This window comes from Erythranthe guttata, chromosome 10 (genome assembly GCF_056151865.1).
Source record: "Erythranthe guttata isolate IM_541 chromosome 10, IM_541, whole genome shotgun sequence".
Taxonomy (NCBI): domain Eukaryota; kingdom Viridiplantae; phylum Streptophyta; class Magnoliopsida; order Lamiales; family Phrymaceae; genus Erythranthe; species Erythranthe guttata.
The window spans coordinates 1719850-1734849 of record NC_142542.1 but is presented as its reverse complement, the minus strand read 5'-3'; the positions used below and the strand labels follow the sequence as shown (position 1 = coordinate 1734849).

The 15000-nt window shown below is 35.9% G+C and overlaps 3 protein-coding genes, 3 non-coding genes and 1 pseudogene across 6 annotated transcripts; 4 read left to right on the top strand and 3 right to left on the bottom strand.

Moving 5' to 3' along the window:
• Nucleotides 1-18: 18 nt before the first annotated feature.
• On the bottom strand, nt 19-1662 carry LOC105952786 (alkane hydroxylase MAH1). Its single transcript, XR_016034065.1, has one exon. It is a non-coding gene; the product is annotated as an alkane hydroxylase MAH1 (transcript).
• A 997-nt stretch (nt 1663-2659) lies between these two features.
• Nucleotides 2660-2732, bottom strand: TRNAK-CUU (transfer RNA lysine (anticodon CUU)). Its single transcript has one exon. It is a non-coding gene; the product is annotated as a tRNA-Lys (tRNA).
• Nucleotides 2733-2945: 213 nt separating this feature from the next.
• Nucleotides 2946-3018, top strand: TRNAK-CUU (transfer RNA lysine (anticodon CUU)). Its single transcript has one exon. It is a non-coding gene; the product is annotated as a tRNA-Lys (tRNA).
• A 1000-nt stretch (nt 3019-4018) lies between these two features.
• On the top strand, nt 4019-4681 carry LOC105952957 (metallothionein-like protein type 2). Its single transcript, XM_012976560.2, has 3 exons — nt 4019-4176; nt 4272-4355; nt 4469-4681. The coding sequence occupies exons 1-3, from the start codon at nt 4112-4114 to the stop codon at nt 4560-4562; spliced, it is 243 nt and encodes an 80-aa protein (XP_012832014.1). The 5' UTR covers nt 4019-4111; the 3' UTR covers nt 4563-4681.
• Nucleotides 4682-5512: 831 nt separating this feature from the next.
• On the bottom strand, nt 5513-9081 carry LOC105952956 (ATP binding microtubule motor family protein). The gene is made up of 13 exons (XM_012976558.2): nt 8739-9081; nt 8491-8659; nt 7698-8091; nt 7405-7610; nt 7031-7314; nt 6897-6960; nt 6714-6807; nt 6385-6632; nt 6246-6292; nt 6133-6154; nt 5967-6029; nt 5837-5875; nt 5513-5744 (listed from the first exon to the last, which is right to left on the bottom strand). Exons 1-13 carry the CDS (start codon nt 8978-8980, stop codon nt 5682-5684), a joined length of 1935 nt encoding a protein of 644 aa, XP_012832012.2. The 5' UTR covers nt 8981-9081; the 3' UTR covers nt 5513-5681.
• An 829-nt stretch (nt 9082-9910) lies between these two features.
• LOC105952787 (hypothetical protein) lies at nt 9911-11726 on the top strand. The gene is made up of 2 exons (XM_012976366.2): nt 9911-10114; nt 11062-11726. The coding sequence occupies exon 2, from the start codon at nt 11093-11095 to the stop codon at nt 11519-11521; it is 429 nt and encodes a 142-aa protein (XP_012831820.1). The 5' UTR covers nt 9911-10114; nt 11062-11092; the 3' UTR covers nt 11522-11726.
• A 1304-nt stretch (nt 11727-13030) lies between these two features.
• On the top strand, nt 13031-14766 carry LOC105952788 (alkane hydroxylase MAH1 pseudogene; annotated as a pseudogene).
• Nucleotides 14767-15000: the final 234 nt, after the last annotated feature.

The window sequence follows — 15000 nt, the reverse complement described above, 5'->3', positions numbered from 1 at the left end:
ATATATATATATATATATATATATATATATCAGAAAATTCTGTTAGATAACTTGACCCTCAATCCATGCTTCATTTCAAGTGTGACACAGTCATGACGTGGACAGACTGCATGATTTTGTACCAGGTGAATGTTGTATTGATATATAATTGCCGCAGCCGCCATTTTCATTTCAAAGAAAGCCATTTCTTTGCCTAGACAAGTTCTTGGTCCTATGTTAAATACTGGAAACTTGTAAGAAGGCACGTGCTTAATTATCGCAGTACTACTAGTAGTTGAAATCCATCTCTCTGGCTTGAATTCCAAGCAATCTTTCCCCCATACGGACTCCGTTCGTCCGATGGAATAAAAAGAAATGACCACTTTAGCATTTTCTTTTATGTAATGTCCGCTCGGTAGATTATCGGATTTCATCGGAGATTTGTGCTCCAATGGCCCCGGTGGATACAACCTTAGCGACTCGCACAAAGCAGCATGCAAGTAAATCAGTTTTTTCGACTCTTTTACGGTGAATAATTCCCATTTAATCCTACCATCTTTGCCCTTGAGATGAACTAGTGCAGTTTCGATTTCTTCGAGAATCTTCGCTATGGTGGCAGGGTTTTTGGTAATTAGATACAAAACCCACGTGAGACACGTAGAAGATGTGTCTCTACCTGCGAGTAACAAACCCAACACGGTGTCCCTCATGAATTTATTTCTTGACGAGTCACCTCTTAGTAACGAAGAAACGTTTTTTTCTTCGTACGCCTTTGTAAAATTGGTTAACAAATTGAGGTTGTCGTCATCATTATTGATTGCAAGAAGTGGATATATGAATTCGTCAACGATTTTTCGACCTTCTAGAAGCTTCCTCTCTCTTCCGATTCCAAGCCGTTTTTGGAGCTTCCACACGAACTCAGGCAGAATATGCCTGTGAAACACGGCTTCGATGGAATCACAAAAGGCCTTCATGGATGGAATAACCGGCAAGTCAACGCACAAGCTTTTCGGGTCAAAGTCCAACACTAGTTTACAGATACTATCGAAAGTGAACCTTTGGAAAACATCTTGCAAATCAAAATCTATATTCCCTTGAAGAAAATGGTCGAGAACGGGTAGAAGCCCGTTTTCGACCTTTTGCCAAACGACACCCTCCAGCAAAGAGTTGAACTCGGGGTGAGTCATGAACGAGTGAGTCGTCCTCCTTTGGAATTCCCACAACTCGTTATCAACGCTGAAAATCGAATCTCCAAGCTCTTCGAATATCTTCTTGAACTCGGGCCCCTTTGGATAGTTTGAGAAATTTTTGGTGAATATGTGATTGATATTGTCCGGATTAGAGGTGATTAACGTATCCATGTTGAGGAAGTGGGGAAATTTGAATTGAAAAGTGCCACCGCTTTCGATTAGAATATCCGTAATATAATCCTGCATTCGGTGGCGGTTCCGTTGAATGGCAGGCAGCATTCCGACTAATGGCCAATTTGTGGGCAACGATGTTTTCTTTCCGTAGCTTTTACGATTACATATTCTCCAAACACAAAGGATGATTACATTTACGGGGATGAAAAACAAGAAAATCTCGGGATATTTAAATATCGTCATTTGTTTATTTAATTATGTACGCGTTTTGCAGTTTCTTGCAGGATGACAAGTTTCTGTCAAGTGTTGAAAGAAACTATTTTGATCATTAAAACACGAGTACAATCCACTATTTATATAGTACTCTCATAAGTAACGGGAAATTAGATGTTACACCTGGTTTATTTACAGTGGGATATCGTGAACCGTAGATCTACACATAATTACACACACCCATGTGTATATTGGGTGATCCTGAACCGTAAATCTACACATAATTACACACACTCATGTGTATGTGTGCTTAATCGGTTATCCAATTTACCCAACTATTCATTTAAAACCCGGTGCCGAATATGGAAAAAAAAAATATAAATAATTAATAAAGACTATTAAAATAAATTGGTATTTAGAATTAATATTGCCAACCCTAGCTACTGACTTTTCCCGCGCAGCCATGCATGCATGTGTAGTGGATTTGGCTTTGCCTATTGATTTTATAGAAATCAAAGATTTAGCACTCGCCACCTCTTTAACTCTAATTGTTGAAAAAAATCTGGTCCCCAATAGATACTCAAAACCAATAAGATTAGATTTCTATGAACCGATCGTGTACTGCACTCGCCATTTATACGATCGTGGATAGTTTTTGATCCGGAAAGATCCGAATATAAATTATTTTATAAATAAATATAAATTTAATTGAATCTAAATATAAATATAAATTGAGTACAATTGACTCTTTATTTTAGTCAATCAGTCCTGGGGTTTATTTATGATTATGTTAGTGACGGAATCCTCTACTTCTAGTACTCTACTAAGATTAAAGAACATAATGAACCCAAATAGTTCATTTAATTACAAATGAGCTTTGCATGTAGTATCAAAATCATAATTAGATTGCTAGATCTGATGAATTACCCCAACTTAGGGGCACAATACATAATAAATGTTATTGACCAAGTTAATTAGATCAGTAATTATGAGAAAATGATTGTTCAGACTTCTTTTTATTTATTATGATATTTTGCATTACGTTTTATCAAAAAACATTTAAAAGTAAATGATAATCTCGGGAAACTTAAAGTAAAAACTAACGCCCACCGTGGGGCTCGAACCCACGACCACAAGGTTAAGAGCCTTGCGCTCTACCAACTGAGCTAGACGGGCTGATGACATTTCTTTGAGGGATTGTTTTTGTATTCCTTCAAATTATCTTCCCATACCATAATGCCAAGAAACGAGAACGCGAGTGGCAGAAAATTTCTGAATCTGACAATTCCGCCTTGTGCTTTTCTGTTCTTTTTCTGTGCCTTAAGAAATCTCGTTCCGTGGGATTATGATTTATGATTATATATGTTGAAGGAAGAGCCGTCGTCATCAGCCCGTCTAGCTCAGTTGGTAGAGCGCAAGGCTCTTAACCTTGTGGTCGTGGGTTCGAGCCCCACGGTGGGCGTTTTCCTGTAGTTTTTATCTCTTTTTACAAATTAGAATCATATTTTGGAATAAACTGTGTCGAGGCCCAGTTACAGGCATTTTGTTCAACTTATATACTATTTGGGCCTTAATATGTTTACTACCAATTGTGCCTATATATCATAATTTGATCAAGTGCAGCAGATATTAATTAATTGATTAACCACCCCTTTTTTATACACTTAAAGTTGAACTAATTAAAAAAGATGGAAGAATAATTGAAGTTTTTGTTGGGGGCCACATCATAATTAAAAAGAAATTCCCCATCCACAGCAGACGGAGGAAGTTTACTTATACCCCACTCTTTAAATCAATGGTGTCTGATAAAAGTAGCTCTCATGTAATAATTCCCCCTCCCCTTTTCTTTGTCATTTTTCATCCATTTTTCTCTTCTTTAAACTTTAAATTATTGTTACATAGAAGGATAAGTCACTTCACATGGATGTTAACTTGTAAGAAAATAATGCTTATGTGTCCACATCATGAACAAACTACCCATGTGGTGGAACCACATGAACGGGTGGGTGCAAACGAGTCGAGCCGAGACGAATACTTATTTATTTGATCAGCTCAAACAATAACTTTAGAATTTATTGTAGTACTGCTGATATTTATATTTTTTATAAGGATGAACAAACGATATACAGTGAAACAATCTAAAATTAATACGGTTAACCAATCAAATTATATTAATTTATGGAAATATGTTTTAGCAAATTATCCTCAAATTGAAATTGAAATAAAATACTATTTAAACGAGATTATTAACTTATCGGGTATTAATTTAATAACGGTCTCGAGTAGATCAATAGTCAATTATTCCCACTAACTCGAATTTTCTAGAAAACAATTGTAAAATATCTCAATCGTGAAAAGAGAAAGACTACAATGTAATGCGCGTGTCCTATGGACCACCACTACCTTCAGATCTCGCCACGTGTACGGCCGATCTCCACCACAATCGCCTCCCCACTCCACTATAAAAATTGAGGCCACCGCTTCATCTTCTTCACCAACGATATTTGTTAATTAATCACTGTAATTTTAAATTTCCTCCAAAAGAAAAACTAAAAATGTCTTGCTGTAGTGGCAAGTGTGGCTGTGGCGCTAACTGCAAGTGCGGCAATGGCTGCAGCGGGTAAATTTATTATATTTATTTATTTATTTATTAATATTAATTATATTATAGTTTAATTTAAATAATCAGAAAGCTTAAAATTAAATTATATGCAGGTGCGGTATGTACCCAGACTTGAGCAGCTACTCGGAGGCTGCCGGCGCCGCCACCGGAGCCGTCATCCTCGGCGTTGCTCCTACGTACGCATACATCCATTTCTAATTTTTTTTTTTTGATTTTGTTTTGGTGGAGATTAAGAAACGATTTATTAATTAATTTATAATGAAATTATTAATTACAATTAAAATTGCAGATATTTTGGGGGATCAGAGACGGTGATGGGTGGTTCGGAGAACGGGTGCAAGTGCGGTGCTAATTGCACGTGCGATCCATGCACGTGCAAGTGAGAAGAAGCAAGATCGTACGTGCGACGATGATGAAGAAGAAGATGATGTTGTACTAGTACTGTACTTTTATCTGTATTTGTGCCCTTTTCTTAATAAAAGTTGCCGTTGAGGGTTTCAAATAGTTTATATATATATATATATTTATATAAACTTATATATATGTGTTATATATATATATATATATATATATATATATATATATATATATATATATATATATATATGTGTGTGTTTCATGTACTAGTACTAAAATATATTCATCTCTGCTTATTGATCTAATTTTGTTAAATAATTTAGCTATACTGTGTGGTATGCTGCTATAATTCTTAAGTGCCCAAATCGATATACGAGCAGGGGCGAGAGTGCCAGAAAGTAAAATTATGGGGTGTTAAAGTGCTATTTACCCTAAAATAAAATTAAAGCAATCTACTACTAATTATTTCATGTAACAAGCGTGCTAGAATTATGGACTTATTATTGGCTCCACACACGCCATACATACATATACACAAGTATAACCGATTGGTTTTGCCAACGGAAAATGTCTAGTCGATGGTGTGAGGAAAAAACTATATTAACGATTTGAGTTCGATCATCGTCCATATATATATTTTTAGGTCAAACTCGTGATGCATAGCTTCTTCATCGCGATTTAAAATTTTCATGTACAAATGATTTACAGAATAGCTATTGCATCAAAGAGTGATTTATCCTTGTGCACTTATGTGATAATTAAATGTGTCTCTTGGTATGTAAATGTATGGTTCATTATAAACAACATTTTGCACAAAATAGAGAATATTTCATGGAATCTATATTGAATTTGACATAAGGATGAACGTGTAAGAAGATTCATAATTGAGGGTGGTTGTTATTACAAAAAAATAAGGGGTATTTTTGTAATTTGATATTAACTTGGGTGGCCGTAATTTACCCTAAAACTAATGGAGTACTTTAAGCACTGGATTTCTCTTCATGATTTGGAGTGCAGAATACATAACTTATAATGGTAGTTAGTACCAACAAATAGATTCAAATAACCTAGTAAAAATTACATTACAAAAGCCAAATATTACAACAAACACTGCACACAAAATAAGGACACAATAGGAAAAAACACTAGGCGTTGAGTACGAGGTTTGCTAATAGTCCTCTTGCAGCCCTTCCGAACATGTTATGCACCTAAAATATAAGAATTTCATCCATGGTTAAACTTCAATTTTAAACCAAAAATTCATTGAAAAAAATTAATTAATTGTATTTTATATTTTTACCTGCTTTGAGGATAAGCCAATCTTCTCTAGATCACCTAGCTGCAATCATTCAAAAAAAAGAAAAAATTCAAAACGAATGCAACAATACTTGAAAACGGTAGATAGATATAATTATTTCGATATTTCTTACGGATTTTAGAGGGCTAGTTTCCCTTAGCTCAACGATGTATTCGGCTATCTTTTCTCCGATTCCCTGAACAAGAGATCAACCACACAAGTTAATAAAACAAGCACAAAGCGCGGTTTCTTATCAGTAATAATCGCAAGTGTTTTACGGGAACAAAAAAAAATGTTACCTTTAGCTCCATTAGCTCCTCCCTGCAAATAATGCGGTAACAAACACATGAAAATGTTTATGTTTAATACATGATTCACGAAGAAAGAATGAAAATCGAAAGGAGTTAGTTACCTGCTAGCTGTGTTCAAGAATTCGATGTACTCTTGAACAAGAGAACTCTGTCGAGAAAGAACCAATTATGTTGATCAAAATGGACGATAACGAAATTAATGTGTAACTAAATTAAATCGAAAAAAAGATATCCACGAACCTTTAATCTAGAACTCCGGGCGGTAAATTTATCGAGTGGGGTGTTCAATACTTGGAAGTCATTCTCAACATCACCTGGTATAGAAAACAACGACTTTGGTGTCTTTGGATCACAAGGACCAAAGTGTAAATTTCCATTGTCGGAGTTAATTGGAGAAAGGGCTTCTCTGTGGGGACTCTCGAGTGATTTGATATTCTTGGTTAGTAGTGACATGCTAATGGCTTCCTCCTCAACGAACAATGATTCATCTGGAAAAAAGTTTGTACGTCACCATAAAAAGAAATCGATTTTTTTTGTGAGAGAAAAAAAGATGCATTTAGATAGTGTACCGGGTAAAAAAGGATTCGATTCCGATAATATATCCCCGTAAACCGGGATGGCAAAATTTTCTTGATTAGTTTCAGCTGCAGCTAATTTTTGAGCCTGTGAAACAATTACATAAAATGATGAGATTTGTCGAACGAAAATTATATGTATCTATCTTCAACGAGATTTCCAAGATTAACCATTACCTCCTCACAGTGAAGTGGATAACCTCCACCACTGAATAGATTTCTGCCAGCTGTGCATGGACTTCTGTAGAGGAAAACGAAATGCTGAGTATCGGAGTTATTTGCATCTAGATAGTGCAGTAAAATTCGTTTACCTTCGTACGGCTTTAGTTTCGTTGGTGCGCGAACATGTATTAAATTTCCTTGTGGATTTCACCGAACTAGGAGTTCTACCAAGAAACGGAGAATGGCAAAACCCTGTTCTTTGAGCACTTTTCGTTTTGCCTTTTGATTCTAGCCAAGCAAGAAGTTTCGCTTCCATGTCAATTTTCATGTTCGAATTGCCATTTTTGTGTGATGGATATACAAAGTTAGAAACATGGCGAGACCTAGCTGCCAAGCTAACTGTATGAACGCATTCTTGGTACTCTCCTGGATTCTATTACGAAAACAAAGCTCAAGTTAATAATTTAGATTTTCGAAAAAACGGAGATACATATACGAAAAGATTGAGTTTAAGTTTATATACCAAACAAGCAACCATAAGAGCACGGCTTGTCCCTCCAAGAGAATCCTGTAATATTCGAGTCAATTTGGTTTCTCTATAAGGAATTCTTGATTTTCCGTTGTTAAGTGCGTAAATCACATTCGACAGTGCGAACAGAGATTGGTTTATCTTAGCACTTTCTTGAAGCCGAATTCCTTCGTTGCAAGTCCTCTTATTGTCTTCGTTTCCTAATTCCACAAATTCAAATTTTGACCCTCGATCAACAAAATAGAGCACAAACGAAATAAAATGCTATACACAGGTCTTTTACAAACCTGCTAAATCGATAAGATTAAGCTTCCCAACGACAGCATTGCAGACACTGTCATGACAAGGTGTGGAAATAGTAATTCCGAGCACACCGTGGCTCCTGCTCGATACATCATTGAGGCCCGTGTGAGCAACTTTTCTTCTCTGAATAGCACAAGAGAAAATCTCGTGGAATTGGAGTATTGAGCTGACTTCAGTTTGAGCCAATCCTTTAAGATGTATCTGTCCATCTTTATCTTCCCAAATCAAGATCTCCTTTTCTTTTGGATCCAATAGATCGTAGCATTTATCGAGGTAGATCTCGTAGTAAGATATCACTATTTTACTTCCCGTGCACTCGCACATCGACAAGATGTTCGACATGGCAAGCGGCATTAAACCAGGTAACTGATCACTCCCCTGCATTTTATCAAGTTTTGAACTAACGATTAAGTTCTGTATATATATATATATATATATATATATATATATATATATATATATATATATATATATATATATATATATATATATATATATATATATATATATATATATATATATATATATATATATACAGGTAGCTGCCCTTTTGTTACACTAAAATGCTAATTGATTTCAATCACAGAAGATTAACTATACGAAACCAGCAAAGCTCGTGCTTTTTAAGGAACGGATTTAGTGACGAATACAACATATAACCAACTAGCCTATCCCTATTAGGTTTTTACTCGAAATCGTGCAGCTAAATTAACAAAAAATACCAAATAGAAAAATCGAAGAACTTGGTTGTTGAGCTATTTTTGGAAGAAATCAAACCTGCATGGTGTAAGTTTTACCACTTCCAGTGGCTCCATAAGCAAAGATAGTTGCATTGAAACCCTGGAATATTCCAGGAATCAAAGGCCTCACTTCTCTCTCGAAGATCCGGCTCACGTTGTTGTCTTCCTGCCCGAAAAACGCATCCAATTTGTAGCACTCATTCCGACTACACCCGAAAAGGAAAATCAAATCCCCCTTCCCCAAAATTCAAAATCATTCAAACCAAAACAAAAAGGCGAACAAACCTGGTTTCGTGATCTTTGAGAAGAAGAGTAACTTCATCAGAAGAAGAGTCCGATTCTCGGAGAGAAACACAGGAAATCAGGTTTCCGTTTCTGGAAGAAAGCTCTCGAGGGAGAAAAGGTCGAACCCTAACGATTACTCTAACCTTCGAAATTGAACTCGATAGATGATGATTTTTTCCCGGGGTGGAAACCCCTTGTGCGTGAGTTGGTTTGATCCCACAAATTTCGGGTTGATTCGCCATAAGAACTGAGTTTAGCACAAATGCAATTGAAATTTCTAAAGAGAAGAGCTCTGTGTGGAGACCGTTAAGAAAAAGTGGGGGTTTGAAGTTTGAACGTTTGAGTTTTGAATGCGCGGTTGTTAACGTTTAAATTCGAATCTGGGCCGTTGGATTTTGGGAAATGGGCTTCATAAAAGTTGATCCAGACAAAAACTAAATAACAATATTTGACTTTGACCCAAATTAAAGAAATGTTTAATATTAATTTATCAACTCATAAGTCAATCGAGTGTTTGATATATTATCTACAATTGGAATACTAACACTAAAAAAAATCGCTAAATTACGATCAAGGTAAGGTCAAATTAAAAAAGAAAAAAATCTTTATGTTTGTATAAATACAACCACTTTTCAACTATGAATTTTCTTACATGTCAACTCTTATAGTATCAAATTCAACAACATTATCTAGATTCCGTGGAATCTTTTCTAGTTTGTACTTGTTTCATGCAAAAATACAGTTTCTGATGCACCACAATCTGATTCTTACAAACTAAGAGACATATTTTATGATCATCTTGTTTCAAAATGTAGAGCTCGATTGAAATACAATCGGTACAAATAAAATATTCCACATAATCTAGAAGATTATATTAAATTTAACACCGCAAAAGTGAACGTGTAAAAAAATAATAGTTAAGAGATGATCGTAATTAACATGAGTTTTTTTTTTTTTATAATTTGGTCTTACATCATATGGTGACCGTAATTTATCCAAAAAAATATAAATAACACTTCTTTTCTTTTCTTTTTTACTTTAAAACTTCTATACATGCTAATTGTAATTTTAGTATATTTATGGGTAATTTTCAAATTTTGCGTATTCTATCTTTTATCAAATTTATTTTTTTAATAATCAAAGTAAATATATATTTTTTCTCAAAGTATTACCAGTAATAATGGTGCTCAAAGACCACTTATTGAGATAACCTATAAAAAACTGAGTGATGAAGAAAAACAGAAAAGAAGCGTAAAGAGGGAGAATCGAAGAGAGAGAGAAAGAACATAAGAGAAGAAAGACCCGAGCTGTAGGCCGACGGAATTTGTGGATCCTCCTCCACCGCCGCCGCCGCCGCCGCCGCCGAGTTCGTGACCGTAAGTATTTGCTGATTTTATTTATAAAAACACTCTAGTAGGGTTTCTTGTCGAAGCAGCGCCTTTGTTCGGCGATAAGCCGTCTCCAGCGTGCGCTCCGGCGGCACTCGCCTTTAATTGCTATACAATTATCTGATTTCCGGTTTCAATTGAATAATGTATTTGCTGATCTGCTTTCAAACACTATTATTACTGCTTAATTCGAGAATTTTGTTACTTGCCCTAAAAAACTGAATCTTTAGGGTATGTTTGGCCCAGTTTTATCAAATTGGATTTGGGGGTTTGAGATTTCAATCGAATTTTGTTTTTAATGGTTTGTGTCCTTGTGTATACCCTTCCTTCGATATTGTATAGAGTCAGTGAAATATTTAATTTTGAAGATGCCATAACATAATTCATTGAAGGCTCAGTACGAAACTTGGTTTTCGATGCGTTTCTTTGTTTGTTCATACTGAATGTGCAGGGATTATTTACTTTCTTCGATATTGTCTTCAAAATTATATTGATAGCTGGCATTGCCAGTTTGCCACACCTTACTCTGTTAATCGAACACCATATTCATATAGAGTGATGTCTAATCTAATGAAATTAAGGGATACAATTGACTTCTAAATCAACAACAATCAAAACTTTTAAGTTTTAATAGTAAGTACTAACATGGATCGAAAGTTAAGCCAAGAAACCGACTATTTATTCAGGCTTCCACGGATCAATTTAGTCTTTCGAATGTAGTGTTTTATGTTCTCCTGCTTTGTGAAGGCTTCCATGATTTCTAATTTCTTGATTATTTAAAGAACTTCATAATTATGAAATAAAATTATTGCTCTATATTCTTGTTCAGTGTTAACAAGATATTTTTCTGATTCGTGAAATCTTTTGATTGGCTGATTTTTTTTGTTACTCGATAATCAACTAACATTGTCTCTTTATTTTTTGACTTGGTTCAGCTTAGAGCCTCCCGTAAACTGATTTTCAGAGATGGAAGACCAGAAGCATCTGTCAGTTAACCACGGTTCGGTTAGTAAGTCAAGAAAAAAGAAACCCGTGCCACAACACCCTGATATCTCTCAATCCCACGAGATACGAACATTTTCCGGACAAAAGGGGAAAAAGGGCACCAAAAGAGGTGCGATAAACGAAGCTCCACCAGTGTTCCAGACAGAGAGACACTTAATCCCGGATACAATGCCTGATTCTTCGACATCTGGCAACGAATACAGAGCTCTCAGGCTGAAGTACTTGCTCTTGGAGGAAGAAAGCTGTGGATTAGGAAAAGAGTTAGAGGCGGTTGAAGACGATATCAAAACCCTCGAAGAGGAGAAACTATCTTTATTGGATGAACTTGTCGTCTTAGAAGGGCTTATTGCTCCTTCGGATCTTCAACCGAGAGGACAGAGATTGCAATAAGTTGCATTATAATTTTAATACATGTTGCTACATATCCCTTGGTTTATTGTTTTTAGGGTAAATTACAACCACCCCTGAGGTATGGTCAATTTACGAAAAAATCCCTCTTCTTTGGATAATTACATATACCCCTCAACTATGATTTTTTCTTACACCTCCACTCTCATGGTGTCAAATTCAACATAATCATCTAGATTTCGCGGAATGTGCTCTAGTTTATACTCGTTTTGTGTAGAATTACAGTTTCTGATGCGACAAAATTTGATATATACAAGCCAAAAAACACAATTTATGATCATCTTGCTTCTAAATATTGAGTTTGAATGGGATAAAACGGGTATAAAAGTGATAATATTCCATATAATCTCAAAGATTCTACTAAATTTGAAACCGCAAGGGTGAACAGTGTAAAAATATTTATAGTTAAGAGGGTGATTGTAATTACCCAAACAAGAGGGGGTTTTCGTAATTTAACCATACATCAGGGGTAGTTGTAATTTACTCTTGTTTTTATGATCCAAACAAGTGTATAGTTTGTGTCAACTTATGTTCTCTGTATTTAGAAAGAAATATTCTATTTCTACTATTCTTATTTTCTTCCTATACTTTTTCAGACACTCAACTATATACGATGGTTCCACCAAATTTAATGGTATCTTCTAGATTATGTGGAATATTCTTCGGTTTGTATCCGCCACCCATGCCTGCCAAACCCTTAAATCAGCCTAGCGAATCCAGCCGCCATTGAGGATGCCCTAACTTGCAGGTTCTTGATTTATCTAGACGGCTTCCTCCCACAGGCTTTGAAGTTAATAGTACCACAACACCAACTGAACAATTAATTGATAATTACGTCTGAAAGAAACCCCTAACTACATGGAAGAAAAAAAAAAAAAAAAAGGACCATACATGCATTCTCACTAGATATGTAAGCTCAGTCCTCTGCATATTTAATTAAGGGTAAATTACAAACACCCCCTGAGGTATGGTCAAATTACAAAAACCCCCCTCTTGTTTGGATAATTACATCTACCCCCTCAACTATGATTTTTTCTTAGACCTCCACCTTTATGGTGCCAAATTCAACATAGTCATTTAGATTCCGTGAAATGTGCTCTAATTTGTACTATTTTTGTGTAAAAAATACAGTTTTCGATGCACCACAAACTGATATATACAAGCTAAAAATCACATATTATGATCATCTTGCTTCATAATGTAGAGTTTGAATGGGATAAAACGGGTACAAAAGTGATAATATTCCATATAATCTCGAAGATCCCACTAAATTTGATGAGTTGAGGGGTGGTTGTAATTATCCAAACAAGAAGGGTGTTTTTGTAATTTGACCATACCTCAGGGGTGTTTGTAATTTACCCTTTAATTAATTAAGATATTACTCCTTTCAAAATCACAATAAATTTCAGTAGGTACCATTTTTAATTCAGCAATAAATAAGTGGCCTCAATGCCAATTTGCAGTCTTAATTAGTTTTTTCTTTTCCTAATTCGGAAGGATTGCAGTTATATATATAGCTTCTTACTTTCTTTCTATAAATCAGAAACTTGAATTGTTTGTTTTTTTAAAAAAAAGAAAAAGAAAAGAAAAAATGGCCATCTTTGAGTATCTTGAGATTTTCTTGTTTACCATCATCCCCATAATAACCATCCTTTGTGTTTGGAGAAAGAGTAACGGCGAAAAGACGTCGTTTTTGCCGACAAATTGGCCGTTGGTCGGAATGCTGCCGTCTTTTCTACAGAATCGCCATCGCATGCAGGATTACTTCACGGAGATTCTGAGCGAATGCGGTGGCACGTTTCAAATGAGATTCCCCAGAATTTTCAACATGGATATGTTGATCACGTCCGATCCGTTGAATATAGATCACATCTTCAGCAAGAATTTCGCAAATTACCCAAAGGGCCGTCAATTCAGAGAGATCTTCGATATCCTCGGAGATTCCATTTTCAACGTGGACGACGAGTTGTGGGAATTCCAAAGGAAAACGACTCACTCGTTCATGACTGGTCCCGAGTTCAACTCTTTGCTGGAGAGTGTTGTTTGGCAAAAAGTCGAAAACGGGCTTCTGCCAGTTCTCGACTATTTTCTTCAAGGAGATATTGATTTTGATCTGCAAGATGTTTTCCAGAGGTTCACTTATGATAGCATCTGTAAGTTGGTGTTGGACTTTGACCCGGGGAGCTTGTGCGTTGACTTGCCCTTTATTCCATCCATGCAGGCGTTTTGTGATTCCATCGGTGCCGTGTTTTACAGGCACACTCTGCCGGAGGTGATTTGGAAGTTGCAAAGACGTCTTCAAATCGGTACAGAGAGGAAGCTTCTAGAAGCTCCGAAAGTCGTCGACAAATTCATATACCCACTCGTCAATAATAATAATAATATTACGGAAGACGACGATCATCGTCGTCTCAACTTGTTGACCGCTTTCAGAAGAGCGTACAAAGAAAAAAGTGTTTCTTCATTGTTATTATTAGGCGGCAATGGTGGTGGTGATGGTGGTGCATCATCAAGAGAAACAAAATTCATGAGGGACACTGTATTAGGTTTGATGTTCGCGGGTAGAGACACGTCAGCTTCTTGTCTGACGTGGCTCTTCTGGTTGATCGCCAAAAACCCTAGGACGAAAACCCTAATTCTCGACGAGATCGAGAACGTGCTAACACATTTGAAAGGCGAAGGCGAAGAAGGTAGAATCAATTGGAGTTTATTCACCGTGAAAGAGTCGCGGAAGTTGATTTACTTACACGGGGCGATGTGCGAGTCGTTAAGATTGTATCCACCGGGGCCATTGGAGCACAAATCTCCGGCGAAATCCGATAATCTACCGAGTGGGCATTACATAAAAGAAAATGATAAAGTCATCCTTTCTTTTTATGCGATTGGACGAAGGGAGTCCGTATGGGGGAAAGATTGCTTGGAATTCAAGCCAGAGAGATGGATTTCAACTACTAGTAGTACTGCGATAATTAAGCACGTGCCTTCTTACAAGTTTCCCGCGTTTAACGTAGGACCAAGAACTTGTGTCGGCAAAGAAATGGCTTTCTTCGAGATGAAAATGGCGGCTGCCGCAATTATATATCACTACAACATTCACCTGGTGGAAAATCATGAAGTCTCTCCACGTCATGATTCTGTGCTACTTGAAATGAAGCATGGATTGAAGGTCAAGTTATCTAAGAGAAACTTTTAAATTATATATATATATATATATATATATATATATATATATATATATATATATATATATATATATATTGCATTCCATATTTGTTTGTTATTGATGCAGGCTCAGAAGTTAAGTCTAGAGGACTGCATATAATACAATATATTTGTACTTTGAGTATGTTTATGATAATTGTGAATCATTAGTAAATCTAATGTAAGCCTACTTTTTCTAATTAACTCTGAAGAACTGTTTTTTATTTTTATTTTTAGAATCTATTTTTGACCTATTTTTT

What these genes read in the sequence shown, in the direction of transcription:
- LOC105952957 (XM_012976560.2), top strand. Translation starts at nt 4,112, where the DNA reads ATGTCTTGCTGTAGTGGCAAGTGTGGCTGTGGCGCTAACTGCAAGTGC. An exon ending in TGCGGCAATGGCTGCAGCGG is followed by an intron (nt 4,177 to 4,271) that starts GTAAATTTATTA and finishes AATTATATGCAG; the next exon opens with GTGCGGTATGTACCCAGACT. An exon ending in ATCCTCGGCGTTGCTCCTAC is followed by an intron (nt 4,356 to 4,468) that starts GTACGCATACAT and finishes TTAAAATTGCAG; the next exon opens with ATATTTTGGGGGATCAGAGA.
- LOC105952956 (XM_012976558.2), bottom strand. Translation starts at nt 8,980, where the DNA reads ATGGCGAATCAACCCGAAATTTGTGGGATCAAACCAACTCACGCACAA. An exon ending in TAATCTTATCGATTTAGCAG is followed by an intron (nt 7,611 to 7,697) that starts GTTTGTAAAAGA and finishes TTGTGGAATTAG; the next exon opens with GAAACGAAGACAATAAGAGG. An exon ending in ATCCACTTCACTGTGAGGAG is followed by an intron (nt 6,808 to 6,896) that starts GTAATGGTTAAT and finishes ATTGTTTCACAG; the next exon opens with GCTCAAAAATTAGCTGCAGC.
- LOC105952787 (XM_012976366.2), top strand. Translation starts at nt 11,093, where the DNA reads ATGGAAGACCAGAAGCATCTGTCAGTTAACCACGGTTCGGTTAGTAAG.